At 33.2% G+C, this 16,794-nt stretch overlaps 5 protein-coding genes across 10 annotated transcripts in view; 1 reads left to right on the top strand and 4 right to left on the bottom strand.

Moving 5' to 3' along the window:
- The window catches only part of LOC138938443 (uncharacterized), a 355,984-nt gene that overhangs the window by 326,583 nt on the left and 12,607 nt on the right, over positions 1 to 16,794 (top strand). The window lies entirely within an intron of this gene.
- On the bottom strand, positions 1,094 to 6,922 carry LOC138938340 (group 3 secretory phospholipase A2). 5 transcript variants are annotated; one of them, XM_070305260.1, is made up of 6 exons: positions 5,291 to 5,366; positions 3,400 to 3,561; positions 2,392 to 2,646; positions 1,877 to 2,214; positions 1,465 to 1,654; positions 1,094 to 1,214 (listed from the first exon to the last, which is right to left on the bottom strand). In XM_070305260.1, the coding sequence occupies exons 3-5, from the start codon at positions 2,644 to 2,646 to the stop codon at positions 1,519 to 1,521; spliced, it is 729 nt and encodes a 242-aa protein (XP_070161361.1). In that variant the 5' UTR covers positions 3,400 to 3,561; positions 5,291 to 5,366; the 3' UTR covers positions 1,094 to 1,214; positions 1,465 to 1,518. The 5 variants fall into 5 exon arrangements, with proteins under 5 accessions (XP_070161361.1, XP_070161359.1, XP_070161357.1 ...); XM_070305258.1 differs by lacking the exon at positions 3,400 to 3,561 and adding an exon at positions 4,199 to 4,323 and having other exon boundaries at positions 5,291 to 5,363; XM_070305256.1 differs by lacking the exons at positions 3,400 to 3,561; positions 5,291 to 5,366 and adding an exon at positions 6,265 to 6,922.
- On the bottom strand, positions 7,183 to 10,184 carry LOC138938341 (apolipoprotein D). The gene is made up of 5 exons (XM_070305261.1): positions 10,097 to 10,184; positions 8,877 to 8,999; positions 8,528 to 8,654; positions 8,260 to 8,355; positions 7,183 to 7,828 (listed from the first exon to the last, which is right to left on the bottom strand). The coding sequence occupies exons 2-5, from the start codon at positions 8,994 to 8,996 to the stop codon at positions 7,341 to 7,343; spliced, it is 831 nt and encodes a 276-aa protein (XP_070161362.1). The 5' UTR covers positions 8,997 to 8,999; positions 10,097 to 10,184; the 3' UTR covers positions 7,183 to 7,340.
- Positions 10,209 to 13,474, bottom strand: Cdk1 (Cyclin-dependent kinase 1). The gene is made up of 6 exons (XM_070305254.1): positions 13,167 to 13,474; positions 12,900 to 13,069; positions 12,195 to 12,487; positions 11,743 to 12,062; positions 11,205 to 11,682; positions 10,209 to 10,273 (listed from the first exon to the last, which is right to left on the bottom strand). Exons 2-5 carry the CDS (start codon positions 12,934 to 12,936, stop codon positions 11,439 to 11,441), a joined length of 894 nt encoding a protein of 297 aa, XP_070161355.1. The 5' UTR covers positions 12,937 to 13,069; positions 13,167 to 13,474; the 3' UTR covers positions 10,209 to 10,273; positions 11,205 to 11,438.
- LOC138938223 (arginine/serine-rich coiled-coil protein 2) lies at positions 13,690 to 16,572 on the bottom strand. Its single transcript, XM_070305053.1, has 4 exons — positions 16,460 to 16,572; positions 15,192 to 15,319; positions 14,325 to 15,000; positions 13,690 to 14,239 (listed from the first exon to the last, which is right to left on the bottom strand). The coding sequence occupies exons 1-4, from the start codon at positions 16,538 to 16,540 to the stop codon at positions 13,940 to 13,942; spliced, it is 1,185 nt and encodes a 394-aa protein (XP_070161154.1). The 5' UTR covers positions 16,541 to 16,572; the 3' UTR covers positions 13,690 to 13,939.

The raw sequence follows: 16,794 nt of genomic DNA, 5'->3' as shown, positions 1-16,794 counted from the left end.
TGCTATGAGTAAGTATATAGTATAAAAAATATACGAAGTATAAAACTTTTAATAAGGGAATCAATGAAAAACAAAAAATACACTTCTTACTCGCATATATATTTAGATTTTGAGAGATATCGATTTTTTTTATTTATTTAAGCATATATAATTTTACATAAGTTTTCTTATTTTTAATCAACTTATGTCTGAATCTTAATATATATATATATATATTAACGCTTTATGAAAATAGTGCAAAATACTTATTGGGATATTAACATAGTATATTATGATTATTACATTTTGACACACTTTATTCTTGTCAATTAATTATTCAAAAAATCAATAGTTCCACTAATATATATGTACAATTATGTATTATGTTAAGTGAATATATGATAATGTAATATAGCACATATACATTCTTTGTGTATTATATTTTAAAATAGTCTACTTAGCAGATATATATATAAAAATATTTGTTACCTATTAGCTATAATTAGAGGCACATTTTTACTTTACCTGATTAGAGTTCAATGTAATTAAAATAAATCAAAGAATTATAACACATATTTTTGACAGATATATTACATAGATATAAATAATAATATATAATACAATATTACGCCAACTCAAATATTCAAATGCAATGTACTTTATTACTCTTAAAAAAGAAAAAAATTAATATATCATGTTGTTGCCATCTTCCAATAAACAACCTTTTTCTCTATGATATCTCTATAGAACTTACAGAAAGATTCTACTGTATAGCGTAACTCAGACTAAATTAAATATGGCAAAATATTTTTTTTACAGGTAGCCAAACTCTTAATAGAACATTGGAGCAGCATAATATATACAGCAAGAAAAATTTAAAGAATAACATAGTCTTCATTATCCATGAACGTCAAACAGTATCTACATGTCGCACTACTATAAAAGGATTGACATAACTTAATTTCTAAGAATACAGTACGTAATATTTGATAACCTACATATGCGCAATAGTAAGGACGGCAATTTGCAATGAATAATATTGTTGTCATATTATAATCACATACTGGATCATTGGCTCTTCTATCTCGGCCATTCTACCGTTTTTGGGGCTGTCCTTCTATTGCTTCCGAATTCATTTGTTCAAATTTAAAGGCATCAAGGGCACATACTTTTCACTAGGTCGAAACTTGTATTGCGAACACAGTCGATCAGACACAGCCTCTGCATAGCCATTTCTGCAACAAATTTTGTCAATCAATTAAATGATCAAATCTCGACGATATAGCAATTTGTTAGAGAGATTGTAAGATTGGTTTTTATGAGGCCAGAGAACCTTCACCAAAGCATATTAGAATTCAGATTTCATATTATTTTGTGTAGAAGAACCTTCACCAGAGAGTTAAAATTATTAGATAAACATTGAGAATAATTATGATATGCAGAACTGACACCATGTATATACTGAAAAAATAAAAAGACATTTACGGCGCGAAGTCCTTTTTATATTTCGAAATCTTTTCGAATAAATGGCATGACATCTTAAGGAAAATTTCTCTGTCGAACCATGAAATCCTTAAGTACGAAGGAGAAGGTTGTCAACAGCGGTCGGAACCCTCTACTCGCCGATAATTCGTTTGGGAAGTAGTACGGGGACTTTTCCCATTGTAAAATGCAACTAAAACGATTTTACGTTATATAACAAAAAAAAAAAACATACATTTCGATAATACTTTTTAATTAAAAGAAGACCAAATTTGTTCTTGCTCCTCTTATAATTGCGCAATGAAATATTTTTATTACATGTATCTAGAGTAAATATTTGTGTAAAATGGATATATATAAAAAGTTGTAAAATTTTGAATATTTTATTCTCTTATATAAAATATAAAATATGTACCTTTGCCACTGTGAACACGGTCGTCTTTCTTTGAAGCAGGTGACCTGGATAACGTTGAAGAATAGCGCGCCGAGGGTATTGGCCACTTCGGTATTGAGATTTTGTAAACATCTGCGGAATTTGGCATCGCAATCGCAATGCGAACGAGTAAATGGTGAATTATTGCATATACCGTGTATACACTGTCCTGAAACTATCGTGAACGGGCAATGATCATGTTCTCTGCAACAAGCGTCCTCAGCCGAATGTTGACCCAAATCGTTGTAGCCAACTGTCACATTGCCCGGTCCGCACCATTTGGTACCCGGGTATATTAAACCACCACCAGGCGCTTGATTCTGCAAAAAGCACAATTATTTTTTGAAAAATTTGAAGAGATAAATGATTATCGTCTCATAAATGGAATAAAGTTTTTTTTTTTTTTTTAAGTGAAAAAGAAATGCGCTCAAAAGAAAGAAAAGGATTCAGGTAATAATTTGAAACGTTTATTATCTTGTAAACAAATGATATCTTACCTTCCCCTTGTCTCGCGAAGCCTTACAGGTCTCTTCAAGATCCGCAACGAGATTGCTGGAAATTTGTCGAACCTTCCTAGGATCCGCACCGAGCACCATTCTCTGGATGACCCCACGGTCATCATAAACAGCGCAAAAGGGCGCGTCGGCGTTCAACTCCACCATCTTTGACATGGTAGTATCGGCGACTAGCACGCTCGCCTCGATCTTCTGGATCCAGAGGATCGGCAGAACGCTCAATAGCATAGCAATCATCTGCAAATGGTATGTAAGAAACGATAGAACCATACGAAACAAGTTATAAGAAATGACTGGCGAATATTTCGGCGGAGGTTTTTTGTATGCTGCCGACGCAAGCAAAAAAAAAAAAAGAAAAACATGCAAAGGTCATTCAACGACCGATCGACCTTCTTCTTGAATGTCCACACCTGCGAAATTTCAACTCACGAATGGCTTGCAAGAAAAAAAAAAGAAAGAAGCCATTTGCGAGTAGCCAAATATCTGATTAAGATGATACTCGACCTCGATTTTAAATGGCACTCTCTAATGGCATCAAGGCTGTTACTATTTCAACGTCTCCATGACATAAATATTTAACAAAAACTTTTAGCGAATAGCTTTTTATACAGCGAATATTTTCGACAAGCTACAATGCAACTCTTCGCAGCGAAAGGATTAACAAGTAGATGCGAATTGCTCATTTATCGCATTGCGATTCACTATTACGAAATGCAAAGTTACGATATACACAATTTTTAAAGTCGACTAAAGTATCGTATGCTGTGTGTATCTTCATGTCATTTGTCAAAGCATAGAATTGCCGAGTGCCGGCAAACGTTTAAGGTCCCCGGCGGATATATTTAATTCCGAGAATCGAACCAGTCTGTGACCTCGGCTCCGTTTGGGTCGTTTCAATTCAGATCGATCGTGAAAACGAGAATGCGTGCCCCGAAGGAGAATACGCGCGTAACAACGATGTGGGTCAACGAGGTCCATTGACGAACTTGCCTCTTGAACCTGCGCTGCCGAGGGATGCCGATCGTCCCATAACTAATTCACTCATTCGGTCTGGACGACTGACCCAATATACCGCATTGACGGTCATTACTCATCACGAATCACTACAATCAACTCAGCAAAACTATTTATCCATTCGTTCTGCGTTCATGTCTGGCTCGATGGAAAAAATACAAAATAATACGAGCGAATTGTTTGCGCATAACACCCACCTCTCGATATTATAGATTTATACCTTCTAATATCTCTCAAATCGTAGGCATATTAGTTTTCTTAATTTTTCATATAGGAACACGTATTAGTACTAGTATTAGTAATCATAATTTTTGTGCAATATAATTTTAATAATATAGTGTCTCTTGTGATTTTTAAATAGTGTGAGCAAAATCTTTCGTATTACGACATACATACATTAGCCGATTATGCAATAGCCACAGATTACAGATAGAACAACAAACTGTTGAAATCACAAATTATAGTGTGTTATAATATGAAGTTTTAAGTGAAATGAATCGATTATCTTCTGTCACAAATTCCACAAAATTATTCGAAATATACGTATCTCAAGCATTATATAGATAATGATAATAGTCCCATATTTTACAAAATTTCCTCTCCTACTATTACATTTATTTATAAATGCAAATTTTTTTTACAAAATTAAAATTATTATTTTGTTAATTTTTGTTATGGAAAAATTTTCCGTAACACAAATTGGTCATAGAGTTATACATATAATGTATATATATATATATATATAATTATTGACTTCTATGTTTTCGTAACTTGCATAATCGAAGATGAGGGTCAATGAGGATTATCGAACTTGTCTCTTGAACCTGTGTACCATATGTCAGCAGAATATTTCTTTCATAATTGAACATAGTCTGGACTCTGAACAGTTCTGTGACGTATCTATAGCGTGTTCTATCATCGTTTATTGCTAATCGCGATTATTATCGAATTAGTTCGACCGACAGAGACGTAATAACAAAAACAGTCGCGATATGAAGCAGAAATTTAAAAAATATAAAAATACTGTATATGTATATATATATATATATATATATTTTGTTTCATTTTATTATGTTACCTTATGTCTAAGGTTCTATTTTTGAATAATATATTTTATTATTTACATGATTATCCGATTACGCAATATTTTTTAATGATTTCCGGCATTAACGTGACTACATATGAGATGTGAAAAACAGGAGACATATGTACAAATCTATTTATCAAAAAAGATGATACAACGCGCTACGGCTAACGATAGTGATAATAAAACATTGCATCTCCATCCAATAATGTCTGAAGAAATCGTTGCCCCTTATAAAAAATATGCTTCGAGGCATTGCAGGTAATTTAAAGTATTAACTAATCTTTAATATGTAGGATTTAAATTTGGATAATTTCTTCAATCATTTATTAGTATTACAAATAATATAATTTGATGAAACATATATTGGCACGATGCTTTTTCTTATACTTTCACTATAATATATACGATATGCTTTCACCATGTTGTTTTCAACGATAAATTCTTTGATCAATTCTAATTTTTACGAAAATATCGGAGATCATCATTCGTCATACAACTTTCCAATTTTTCCCACATCATATATTTTTTAATAACTAAACTAAATTCTACTAAATTACTTAATTAATTTCATCTAAAATTAGCTAAAAACACGTAGTTTTATTATGCATTTGATTTCCTGAAATTTAGTTTGCAACATTTTTCCTGTTTAATATGTTTTAACATGTTAACTCAAAAAAGATTAATACGTCTTGAAATTTTCGCGGTATTTAGATGCAAGATAATCTCAAAAATAAATCAAAAAGATGAATCAGTTGGAGTGAATTGTATCGTGAAATTTACGTCGTTCACAAAGCAGAATCGAAAGTGACCTGGGTGACCGTTCCAAGACTGGGAAATCCGCGATTACGACTGAAAGAAGATGGTACGGAAGCAGAAAGTCGGTGGTGCAAGGTGCAAGTATAAACTGCGCACTCACTTCGCATCCCCACCGAGCTCGTTGTACACTGCAATGCGTAACGAACGGGTGGTAAAGAGGGTGTAGTTGCATTTTTATAGTTTGCAAAGACGATAATTCGGTAATTTCGCCAAAACGCGTGGGGTATATGCTAATATTAAGGTGTCACTAGATTAGATTCTATTTAAAAGACTTATCGCTGACAATTAGTTTTACAAATTTCTGCAGACGAAGAATTAAAAGATAAAAAATGTAATAAAACAACAAAAATGAAAAATAAATCATTATAAAATAGTTTTAGTAAGCATAGCGTAGCAAGCATAGGTAGATAATTGAGCGATAATTGAAATAGCGTTATCCTACCGGCAAATAGTCAAAGGCTTGTTGACTATGGCAATAAGAACATGTCAGTGAGAAAAACCACTCACATCGTGCGAAACTTCTTGTAATAATAAATCTCAAATTTTTGTGCGCAATATTCAGCCGATACGATGTTTTGGAATTAAGACATGAAACGTGTCATATCAATCAGTTAATCAATGATTTGTTGAAATTTCGCGATGAAAGCATCACAACAGTGAAATTAAAATTTAAGCAATTGTATTCGTGAATAAAATATCATTGCGTTTATTAAAAAATGAAAAGATACATATAAATCTTATTTTGTATATTTTAACAATCTGCTAAATAAAAAATAATAAAACGGATTACACATCGAGAGATCAAATCACGCACTAGTTAATTTTACTATATAAAAATCTAGCAAGAAGAGAAAATGTAAGAAATTACATTAGTAAAAAAAAAACTACTAAAAAAGAAAAGTATTAATATTTTGATCCATTAATATAAATTTACATACATTAAAAAATTTGCTGTTAAGATCTTAGATCTTGCTGTGGAATGATGCGACTGCACTTAAAAATCTCGGAAACGACGCGTGCTGCTTGCAATCACGAAATTGGCTTGTCGCTCCTCAGCGGTCACTATCAGACTGATAGTCTGAATGAGACATGAGAGGATATTAATATTCGCGGTCGCGTATATATAAATGTGTATATGCGGTCGCGTTGCATACGCATTGGGGGAGAATCTAAATTGTGTAACACGGAGACACTGTTTATGTGGAGCAAGAGAGAGATAATTGTTTTTTCCTACATCTATATCGTGAAACGGTATCGACAAAAAATTTGCCCGTACGTAGATGATATCATTAAGAGAAACATGATCTTTTTTTAATATTATAATTTCAAAGGTCATCTTATAATACGGATTGTACGCTATATTGTAGAATGTATGCCCGAGCAGCGCTAACAGTATTGTTAAATAATTTCTTAGTTTTTTAATTAACTTACTGACGTGATTTATTGATAAAATACACAGATATCTTTTAATGATTATTATCACTTTTTATAATATAATATAAGTATACACCTTTTTATAATATAATAAATTCTAAGCACCAGTGACATAAAATCGTACAGCAACGACGAATCAATATAAGAATTAATTACATAAATTACACATTTCTAGGTGTAATAAAATATAGAAATAATAAATATATGTACGTGCGCATATATGTGCATATATAAAATATAGAAATAATAAATATATGTACATGTACATTGTGCTTTTTCTTTAGTTTTATTAAACATCAATTAAACAACATGCAAAACATGTGTATTCATGATGTATGATGCATAACCATATATCATATATTAATCGAGTCAATTAGTGCCGTATGGATATCTTTTTTTATCATATAATTTTATTTTTATTTGAAATCTATATTTTTAAATAAAATGATAGAAAGTCAAATATACGTCAGAAAGAAGATCTCGATAAATCTATAGAATAAGTAATATAGACGTTTAATCATGTAAAGGTCGTGATTACGCAACGCGACAACGCAATAAAAAATAACGGATTGTAAAATTTTTAGGGAATCCACTCTACGTCATTGGTATCCAATCTTCCATCGTTCCTGATGTTGTTCGTTACGCGGCTGTTCCGCTCTGTCGTCGACGAAATTGCGTGATCCTCTTCCGTTCCGGTCAACTTGTGATAAACCTGGCTTCCGGTTTGGGTGACCCATTGGACACCGTCACCGATCTTCTCTCCCGCTTTGCGTACCACGTTGCCCAAGTTTTCGGAGGTGAAAGTGTTGGGGTCGATATTGATGTCCACAGTATTGTTACCTTTTGGGCAGCCAGATTGCGAGATGATGCTTAGATCAAACGGATCAACGCCAAACTGGCTCAGTCGCTGGCGTATCTTCTCCACCTGCGGCTGGTCCAGCATCCGAACCCTCGAGAGGATCGTGGCGCTCTGTCGATGGGCGAACGCCAACTTCTGGCACGTGAATATGCCGGCGTAAGTGTCGTAGTCGGTCATAAATACCACGTGGGAAGCGCTTCCGGCTACACCTAAATCGCAGAAATTTTAGTTACGCAACACGGAAACTTGACTTGTAATTCGGATGGATTATTAACGAAAATTATTAATGACTATTAACGAAAAACACAGAATCGTTTTTTACGAAATTACAATGAATTAGCTATTCCTCTTCAATTTACTTAATATCTTGTCATTGTCTTGTAATAGATTGAGGAAGAGGCTATAGATATTGCATTTTGAAAAACATAATTTATCTCTCGTATTATATACAATGGTATATATAGAAATCATTTATCTACACTACAGAGAGACCTTGCCACATAATATAGTAAATTTTTATAAATTATTTATTATTTATTATTTTATTTTTTGTAAAAAATATATCAAGTGTTTTAGTAAATTGTTAATTATAACTATAATTATTTTTAATTATTGTTAACTATTCATTTAAAATACTTACTAAGAGGGAAACGGACTTCCATACGTCCTGGTGTACTGGGTTCCGGTACAGTCAGCTCACCAGTATAGTGATATTCATGCTTTAACGGTGTAAGACCTGCACATACGCATTATGCAATTACGGATAATTCATCCCATTTGCTAGACATTTATCCCATTGACGGCTCTTTATGACTCTCGACAAAGTCCGATGAGTTGTTCACAAAAGGTGACGTGTCTCTTTTCTTTATCAATTGCATGACACTTTTGTTGATTTTTAATTGCCTTACCTAGGATCAGATGATCGGAATCTTGCGTTATCACGTACTCGCCCGGTTCTTCTCCTCGTGTATAGTTATAAGTGATACACTTGCTACCTGTCGACGTTTTTTGGATGACATACCATAGGCCTAGGAACTAAAATTTTAAACAAGCCGATTGTTACTGAAATAAATTAATTATACTTTATGAAATATAATACAAGACATAATAAAATTCTCGAAGTATGCGCGAAATAAAAAAACTTTACAAATTTTTTATATTTCACAGTTATTATATAGAAATATTCTTTATTACTGATAATGGTAAGACTTCACAATCGCTTATTTGTCCTTGATAAATATAAAATATTCCGCTTACTCTGTTCATCTGAAAACCCTGCATAGGTTCCACGATGGGACAGGCACCCATATGATACGTGTGAGCTTGAGTAAAAGCGAGGCATCCCGCCAATACCAAGAACCAAGTGATAAACTGCATCTTCTAAAAAAAAAAGTCTATAATCAACAACATTTAAGCAATTTAAATTCTCGGAGAAGATTGATATACGGATCGGATTTTTTCCAATGTATATCTATATCAATGGATAAGTTTCTGTGAAACGTGAGTAACGCCAGATTTAAATTTATTCATTAAATCCGACTCATTATGATTAATTTATTCCAAATTTTCTAATCAATATACACAAAAATATATATGTATTATATTATTATAATGTAATTTAATGGAAAAAATTATATTTATGTAATAAATATATTTATATGATAGTGCGAGTCTGATTATATCTATCATTACACACTATCTATAAGATAATAAACAAAATATAAATCGGATGTCATTTTCGATGTGATCACAAAAGACGGATCGCGACGGAAATGATGATATAACGCATTTTTACAATGTGATTTTCCGGTACAATCTATATAGGTATACAAGCACACGCTCGGTGTGAAACGATCTTTAAATTCGCGTTTAAACATGATCTCTCTCTTTCTTTCTTCTCAAATTTCAAGTACAGCTGGTGAAGCATGATTCACGTTCACTCGCCTTGGACACGCATCGCGGAGCAAAGACCTTAGATTTCTGAGTCTGAATAAATTGTGACTACATGTGTTTGATTTTTCTTTTTATTCTAACAATAAGATACGATGATGGCTGACGAATATACAATTAAGCTCGACCTGTGCGACCTTTCGTTTCGCGTCGTAGAGAATATTCAAGAAGAATATTTCAGCGTTATCTCCGCATGAATATAATTCGATTAGTATTTTTCCATTTTCTCGCAGAAAATGCTTTTTTACAGATACAAAATCAGAATTTATTTCGTGAAAGGAAAATTAATACATATTTTCGATTAATATTTTCTCAAGATTCGATTATATTATATATGGGAAATTATAAGCGATGTCCTTTGTTACTTGAACATACAGCTTCATATATATTTGAGAGAGAAACAGGGGAGATCTTTAAAATAATTTAAATAAAACAATTTATTCAGTTGTAAAAATGCTTACGTGAAAAATAAGATTAACTTGTTAAAGGAAAAAATATTAGAATTACAAGCTCAAAAATGTACTCACTGTAGAGATTGTTGCTGCCGGCCTCTCTGCGTTCACACACTATAAACACAAGTCTGAATGGAGGGATAGACTTTTATGTGGCTGGTGCCCCACTCTCGAACCGATTACAGATCACGCATACATTTATGAAGACATAATACGGACGAGAATGGAGATGTGTACAATGAATGCTGTTCTCTGTAAATCACGAATTAGTTAATACCGATTAATTTTTTTTAGGATAAATTCACTATCATATATAGACACAGCAACATGTACATCGTCTCTTTAAAAAATTCGTAATGATCATAACATCACTCAGTTATATCAATGAGAACGATGACGCATCTACAAAGGCATAATATTAAATGCTTTCTGGGAACTAGTAATTCCTTGTTTACGAGATATGAGAGTTTTCCTATATCTTTCTCATAAATTTAAAACTAATTCTACATGACATATAATAGAAAATCTCTCTCTCTCTCTAACAAAATATAATTTCTAAAATAATTTTTATTATATGAAAAGTTATCAATAAAATATGATTTAATTATAAAGTAGAAAATTTACATTAAAATCCTTGCAATTATAATGCCAACACTCTTAATATATAAATTTTCGGGCACATATACATAAGGTAGTGGATTTCAGTTATAAATTACTAATCTCGTTTTATATTAACGATGGATTTGCACGATTATAAATTTATTGTATGATCATTTATCATAGAACGCACAAAGATGATCAGATTTTATAATTATTATAACATATATAATAGAGCAGATTTAGAAAATCTATTGCTTTATAAACAGCGCGTATAAAAGACTGTATATTACATGTATATTATGCAGCCAAAGTGAATTAATAAATATAAGAGCAAATTAAACGTAAAAGCATATGTAATATTTAATATTCATTAAACAAGAATCGATGTCGAACATAAAAAATATTTGGAATTGGCATTATTAATTAAAACAAATCATGAACTGAATGCATAAAAATTATTTAAATGTAACATACATACTATAAAATATTCTATTTTAATATTCTAGTCGTAACTTATATATAGAATTTATGTAATATGGAATTTATGGTTCATTAAAAGCTACACATAAACTTATTTTCATACACAAAATGGTTTCCAGTACAAAGTAGAAATGTAAACTTCAACCATTGAAATGATCAAATAGAATGAAGGACATTTACTCAAATAAATTAACTTTTAGTACACCTTAAAAGAGACATTATTCATGTAGTCACACGATTAAAAACGTAAATACAATTGTACATATGCAATATATTAATTGTAAATGTATGCAAATGTAAATGACAAGTCTGCTTTTTTTTATATAAATTTTCCATGTTATGCAGCAGGTATTTTGCATGTATCCAAGTCATTGAAGTAGGCATGTTGCAACGTCGCTCGTGCGGATATTCTGTACACAGGATCATACGTAAGCATAGCTTGCAACAAATCCAACCCATTTGCATCCAATGTGTTCACTTGCGACTCCAAATTATTCGTCATCCAATTCGGGAATGTCGCTTTGTAATCTGACAATTGTGTAACACCTGGCCATATCTCTTCTGTAGGTGTTCTTAATATTCTAAAAAAATTGCATAATTAATGAAAGTATATAATATAACAAAAGTAATACAAATCTTACCGAAATATTCTGAAAAGCTGATCAATCTCACTGTCTCCTTGAAACAATGGCTTCTTGGTTGCCATCTCTGCAAAAATACATCCAATGCTCCACATATCAATTGCGCATGAATATCTAGTGGCACCAAGAAGAATTTCGGGCGCCCTATACCACAAAGTTACAACTTCGTGTGTATATATTCTAACTGGGATTCCAAAAGCTCTTCCTAGACCAAAATCGGCTACTTTGATAATACCAGTTTTGTCAATCAGCAAATTCTGTGGCTTCAAGTCACGATGTAATATTCTACGCTTGTGACAAAACAGAATTGCACGTGTGATCTAAAATAATGCTTCAATATTAAAAATTTTGATAAAATTTTCAGATAATTTATAACTAATTTAATAAAGCCTGTATGTGCATAAAACATTATTATGAATTAATATATAAGATTTTTAAGATATTAAACAAACCTGATACAAGTATGATTTAACTACAGCTGGTTCCAATTGTTTATTGTTTAAACTATCCATATATTTTTTCAGATCCATAGTAAGATATTCAAAAATAAGATACAGTCTTGATTCCTCCATTAATACATCAATTAAGCTTACAATATTTGGATGAGTTAATTCTTTGAGCAATGAAATTTCCCTAATAGCAGTTGACGGTATTCCTTCATCGTCACTTTCTAAACGAATCTTTTTCATAGCTACAATTTCTCCAGTTTTCTTGTGTTTTCCTTTATATACTACTCCGTAAGTACCTAAGAAATGGTAAGATATGGAATTTTATTGCTATGTGTACAATCTCTGTCACATGTTTATGTCAGCAATCAAAATATCTTAAAAGACTTGTGCGTAGCTGAAATCGACTACAATTTTGTAGGAAAAGTATTAGCTAACAATTAAATTATATATGTATATATATATTGCACTATTCTTTTTTTAACAAAAATCTAATTTTGTTTGATTATATATAAATATTTAGATATAACACGTGTGTGTACAAAGTTTATACACCAATTTATGATACCTAATATCATAAAAACAAAGAATATATAAGGTTATATGTTACAGATAATGCAGCCAAATCGCTGCCAAGAAGGAATCGGTAAATATGTATTCTCACAAATGCAATATACGATACAACTTGGCTGAAAATCCTTCCAAACTCACCTTCTCCGATTTTCTCTATTTTAATATAATTATCCATTGTGCTCTGTCCTCTCTTTTTAAAGGAATGTTAGTTGAACACCATATAATCTATACTAATCACGGGATTCTTCTCAAGATTTGACGAAGTCAGTCCTTGCTTCATATAAACTTCTCAAAGTATCGCCAATAAGCTAACGAACAAATTCAAATCAAACGTTGGCACGCCATCTTGATAAACACGATCCACATCTGCGTATTGCTGCGTAACCGTTAGATGCTTTGACTTACCGTGTACTTCCGCTTTATAAGCCCGCTTCCATCTATTCTACCGTGGCTGGGTTCTAGAAATACACTTTTAGCGCTATGAGCATGTTCTGTCTTTATTTAACTTTCAATAAGTAACAAAGATAGACGATGCTTTCCTCCTCAAACCCAGCTAGTATCACACTCTACCTACGCCATGACGTAAGAACTTCATGTTTACGCGCGTATATTCAAAGCATAGATTTATACTCGTAAACTGTAGTCTTTAACGAGAGATTTAAAAAAATAAAGTAGCTATATAATTTTCTTCCATCATTCGCGCAGGCATACTATCTTTGTTTCCATTATCAAATAATGTCTTTCTATTCTCTATAGGCTTCTAGAATCAAATTAAATAAGGATAGATTGTGCCTGTAACAAGGGCACATATTTTTTATATATTTAAATATATATATATATATATATATATATATATATATATATATATATATATATATAGTAATTATAATTGAATAAAAAACTTTATAATTAGAAATAAGTGCGTTTTATTTTTTAGATAATACTAATAAATTTATTTGCAATGTTGTAACGCTCAAGTACATAATTTCATTGCAGTCATATTCATAATGAACTCTGAAGCTGGATTAGAACAATTTGCTATCCACGACTTGAAGGAAAGATTCAGAATCAAAGGGATTTGATTTGGTATAATCTGTCGAACATAACTATATTTTCATATATCTCTCTATCAATATTAAATGTAATTAAACAATGAAGATGTGAAATTTCAGTGCACTTTATCGTGAAAACTGATAGCCACCACTAGCATAACCTAGCCCTACACCGCGCTGCGTGTGTGTGGTGGCTCGCGCCACTTCGTATTGTTGCTCCATGTTGTTGAACATTTCCTCTTGCTTTTTCAGAATATCCGGTTTGGCTCCTACAGTAGGCGCGCTAGGTAAATCGCCCTTAATACCCATCAGTCGCTTGAATTTGGCAGACACCTTTCCATCCTGATCGTGTGTGAAGGTCGTCCCCATCCAGGTATTGGCCGTGGAAGCTGCGGTCGACGTACTCTTACCATCGTCTTGCTTTGACTGCAAAAAAAAGATAATTATAGAACGGGACTGTGTGTCGGACATGCCGATTAACAATATCGTTATCGGTATTAATAATCGTCACCTTGTTTGCCCACAGTAGCTTCCTCTTCTGAATCTGCTCAGCGTATTTGCCCTGTGTCGCTGTTGCCAACGGATTATAATAACTCTGCTCGCTCTGCATACCGCCGGATGTCGCCAAATCACCGCAACCTTCCGGCGGTTTTAACTCTATGCCCAGCTTCTCCAATTGGGCCAGTTTGTTCCGTCCCTTCTCCTCTCGGTAACTCATCATTCTAAACGGCGGCGGTGGAGCACGATCCCTCGATCGCGACCTCGACCGCGTGCGATCTTTTTCTTTATGATAATTCGAGCGCTCATCCCGGTGCCGATCCTTTGATCGATCGTCCCTGGAGTGTCGCCGATCCCGCTCTCGGTCACCGCGATCCCTACGCCTGTCCCTTTCATTTCTATCGCGATTACGATCTCTTCTGTCATCCCCCCTATAATGATGATCCTTGTCGCTCCTTTCTCGGTCGTCATTCTTCTCATCCTTGGATGATCCGAGAGAAGTTTTACGCTTATCGTCATCTCGACTTTTACGATCTTTACTTCGGTCTCTATGACTACTATTACTATCGCGTTGCCTTCGATCGTCGTAGCGGCGACTCTTATCAGATATATGACGACTCCGATCATTGCGATCCCCTCGCCTATGATCGTCTTTCGAACTCGTGTGATTCTCGTGATCGACGGTTCGCCTGTAAAATGATTACGTTCTGCAGGGGTATACCACACAGATGCGTATTATTATTCTGTACACGATTTATATATATATATATATATAAATTTAGTAAGATATACTAAAATTATTGCTTTTATAGCAAATTTTATCTATATAAAGTATTATTAAAGCGCGCTTGCATTATATATAGTTAGCAAACCAGCCTACCTCTGGTCTGAAGGAGAAGATAAAACCCGAGACGATTCTGTTCTCGAGCCAAAGGTAGACTGCCCCGCTGAAGGACTGTTTGTGCGTTCGCTACTGGATTCCCTGGATGAATTGTTGTTGTTGCTCTCCTAGAGAAGAAAAATTATCAACTTTAATATATGAATCTCTTACATATAGTCTACTAGGCAAGAAGTAGCTCTTAATCCCTACCACAAAAGTTATTTTACAATATGTAACTTCAATACACGCAAAGTTGGATATCCCAACAATAAATAATATGTATTACATATAGAGAAATTTATATAATATATATATTTAGAGACAAGGATAAAGAGTATTCTTATTTTGGATACTAAAAGTAAAATACTTAAAGAATTTCTATGAAAAATTGATAAATTCAGTTTTCTTGCATCCTTGGTTGTACTTGATACAAAAGTTGCACGACACATAAACATCTGCGTGTCGCTACATTTGATAAAAAATAATGTGTATATGATATTGTATGTTAATTGTTGGTAGATAGGTCAAATGGAATCAATGTACGAAATAACAATGTTACAAAAAAGAGAGGAATATGAGGGCCCTTCGCATCAATCTGCCTCTGCAGTTAGTTATCACCCGAGTATACTTGTACATGTGGTTTCTTTGATGGTTGATTTTTTGTTAGTGTTACCTTCTGCCAGCTTCCTCTACTCACCTCTGTCTTCTGAATAGGACTTGGGGTAGTCTTGAAAGACCCTCACACAGCATAGACCTTGCCGAGATGCGTAGATATTGTATCATGTATTACCAACAGAGCTACGTGTTAATATTGTCTCACGAAATGGCACTATTCCCATTTACTTATCATTTAAATTTTAATTATGTCAATGATAAAGCCTGATTATCCTGTGTTGGATAGGGTTCCAAGGTCTTGTCTTACTTATATTTAGATTTCAAATAGACTAAGAAAGCAAATTGATTTTTATCCAATTGTGATAAAAATCACTAGCTTATGCCAAATTATAATTTGATTAGAAACATTGCCAATATACAGATAGTGCTTTCGTTTCTGCACAAATAAGATTTGTTCACTATAGATGACATTAATTGATAATTTGACACGACCTTGCAAAACCAAATATTAGCCCCCTTATATATCACGCCTAAGACTTTGCATGTACATACAGTACCCATAAAGTCACTGCGGTATCTTCTTAGGCATTGCCCAAATGTTTAGTACTTAATAACTAAAAGTCAAGGATTACGGGTGTGTGTTTTCACTGTACCTCACTCATGTCCATTTGTACCGGGTCGTAATTGGCATCACTAGCCCTCCTATTTGCCTCTTGCTGTCCCTGAGCTGGCATCTAGGGAAATAAAATCAATTATATCGCGCTTGAATTATATTTCGATTCGAATTTATATAGTCTATTGATGCATTTTTTAATTCGAGCATTTTCATGAAAGTGTGCGATATCTATAAATAAATAGTCTCGTTAGGGGCGCGTAAATTGTGTGCGCGATAACGTTCATTGGATAGAGGAGCCATGTCAAACGATATACATTTGCAACTCGAGGCGTCCTAAACGACGACGAGTACTCTGCGTTGATACCACTGCTT

Source organism: Polyergus mexicanus, unplaced genomic scaffold (assembly GCF_030449975.1).
Source record: "Polyergus mexicanus isolate NDT 795.1 unplaced genomic scaffold, iyPolMexi1.0 SCAF_12, whole genome shotgun sequence".
Taxonomy (NCBI): Eukaryota; Metazoa; Arthropoda; class Insecta; order Hymenoptera; family Formicidae; genus Polyergus; species Polyergus mexicanus.
Note: the sequence above shows the minus strand (reverse complement) of the source record. Positions and strands in the feature narration are given on the sequence as shown.

Excerpts from the sequence above, each read along its gene's own strand:
- LOC138938223 (XM_070305053.1), bottom strand. The coding sequence starts at position 16,540 with ATGCCAGCTCAGGGACAGCAAGAGGCAAATAGGAGGGCTAGTGATGCC. Across the intron at positions 15,320-16,459 it reads TACAAATGGACATGAGTGAG|GAGAGCAACAACAACAATTC; the intron begins GTACAGTGAAAA and ends TTTCTTCTCTAG. Across the intron at positions 15,001-15,191 it reads TCTTCTCCTTCAGACCAGAG|GCGAACCGTCGATCACGAGA; the intron begins GTAGGCTGGTTT and ends ATCATTTTACAG.
- Cdk1 (XM_070305254.1), bottom strand. The coding sequence starts at position 12,936 with ATGGATAATTATATTAAAATAGAGAAAATCGGAGAAG. Across the intron at positions 12,063-12,194 it reads TTAAATCATACTTGTATCAG|ATCACACGTGCAATTCTGTT; the intron begins GTTTGTTTAATA and ends GCATTATTTTAG. Across the intron at positions 11,683-11,742 it reads CAGCTTTTCAGAATATTTCG|AATATTAAGAACACCTACAG; the intron begins GTAAGATTTGTA and ends CAATTTTTTTAG.
- LOC138938341 (XM_070305261.1), bottom strand. The coding sequence starts at position 8,996 with ATGCAGTTTATCACTTGGTTCTTGGTATTGGCGGGATGCCTCGCTTTT. Across the intron at positions 8,655-8,876 it reads AGGGTTTTCAGATGAACAGA|TTCCTAGGCCTATGGTATGT; the intron begins GTAAGCGGAATA and ends TTAAAATTTTAG. Across the intron at positions 7,829-8,259 it reads GGAAGTCCGTTTCCCTCTTA|GTGTAGCCGGAAGCGCTTCC; the intron begins GTAAGTATTTTA and ends TCTGCGATTTAG.
- LOC138938340 (XM_070305255.1), bottom strand. The coding sequence starts at position 5,433 with ATGCGAAGTGAGTGCGCAGTTTATACTTGCACCTTGCACCACCGACTT. Across the intron at positions 2,215-2,391 it reads CTTCGCGAGACAAGGGGAAG|AATCAAGCGCCTGGTGGTGG; the intron begins GTAAGATATCAT and ends TGCTTTTTGCAG. Across the intron at positions 1,655-1,876 it reads CCGTGTTCACAGTGGCAAAG|TTGCATTTTACAATGGGAAA; the intron begins GTACATATTTTA and ends AAATCGTTTTAG.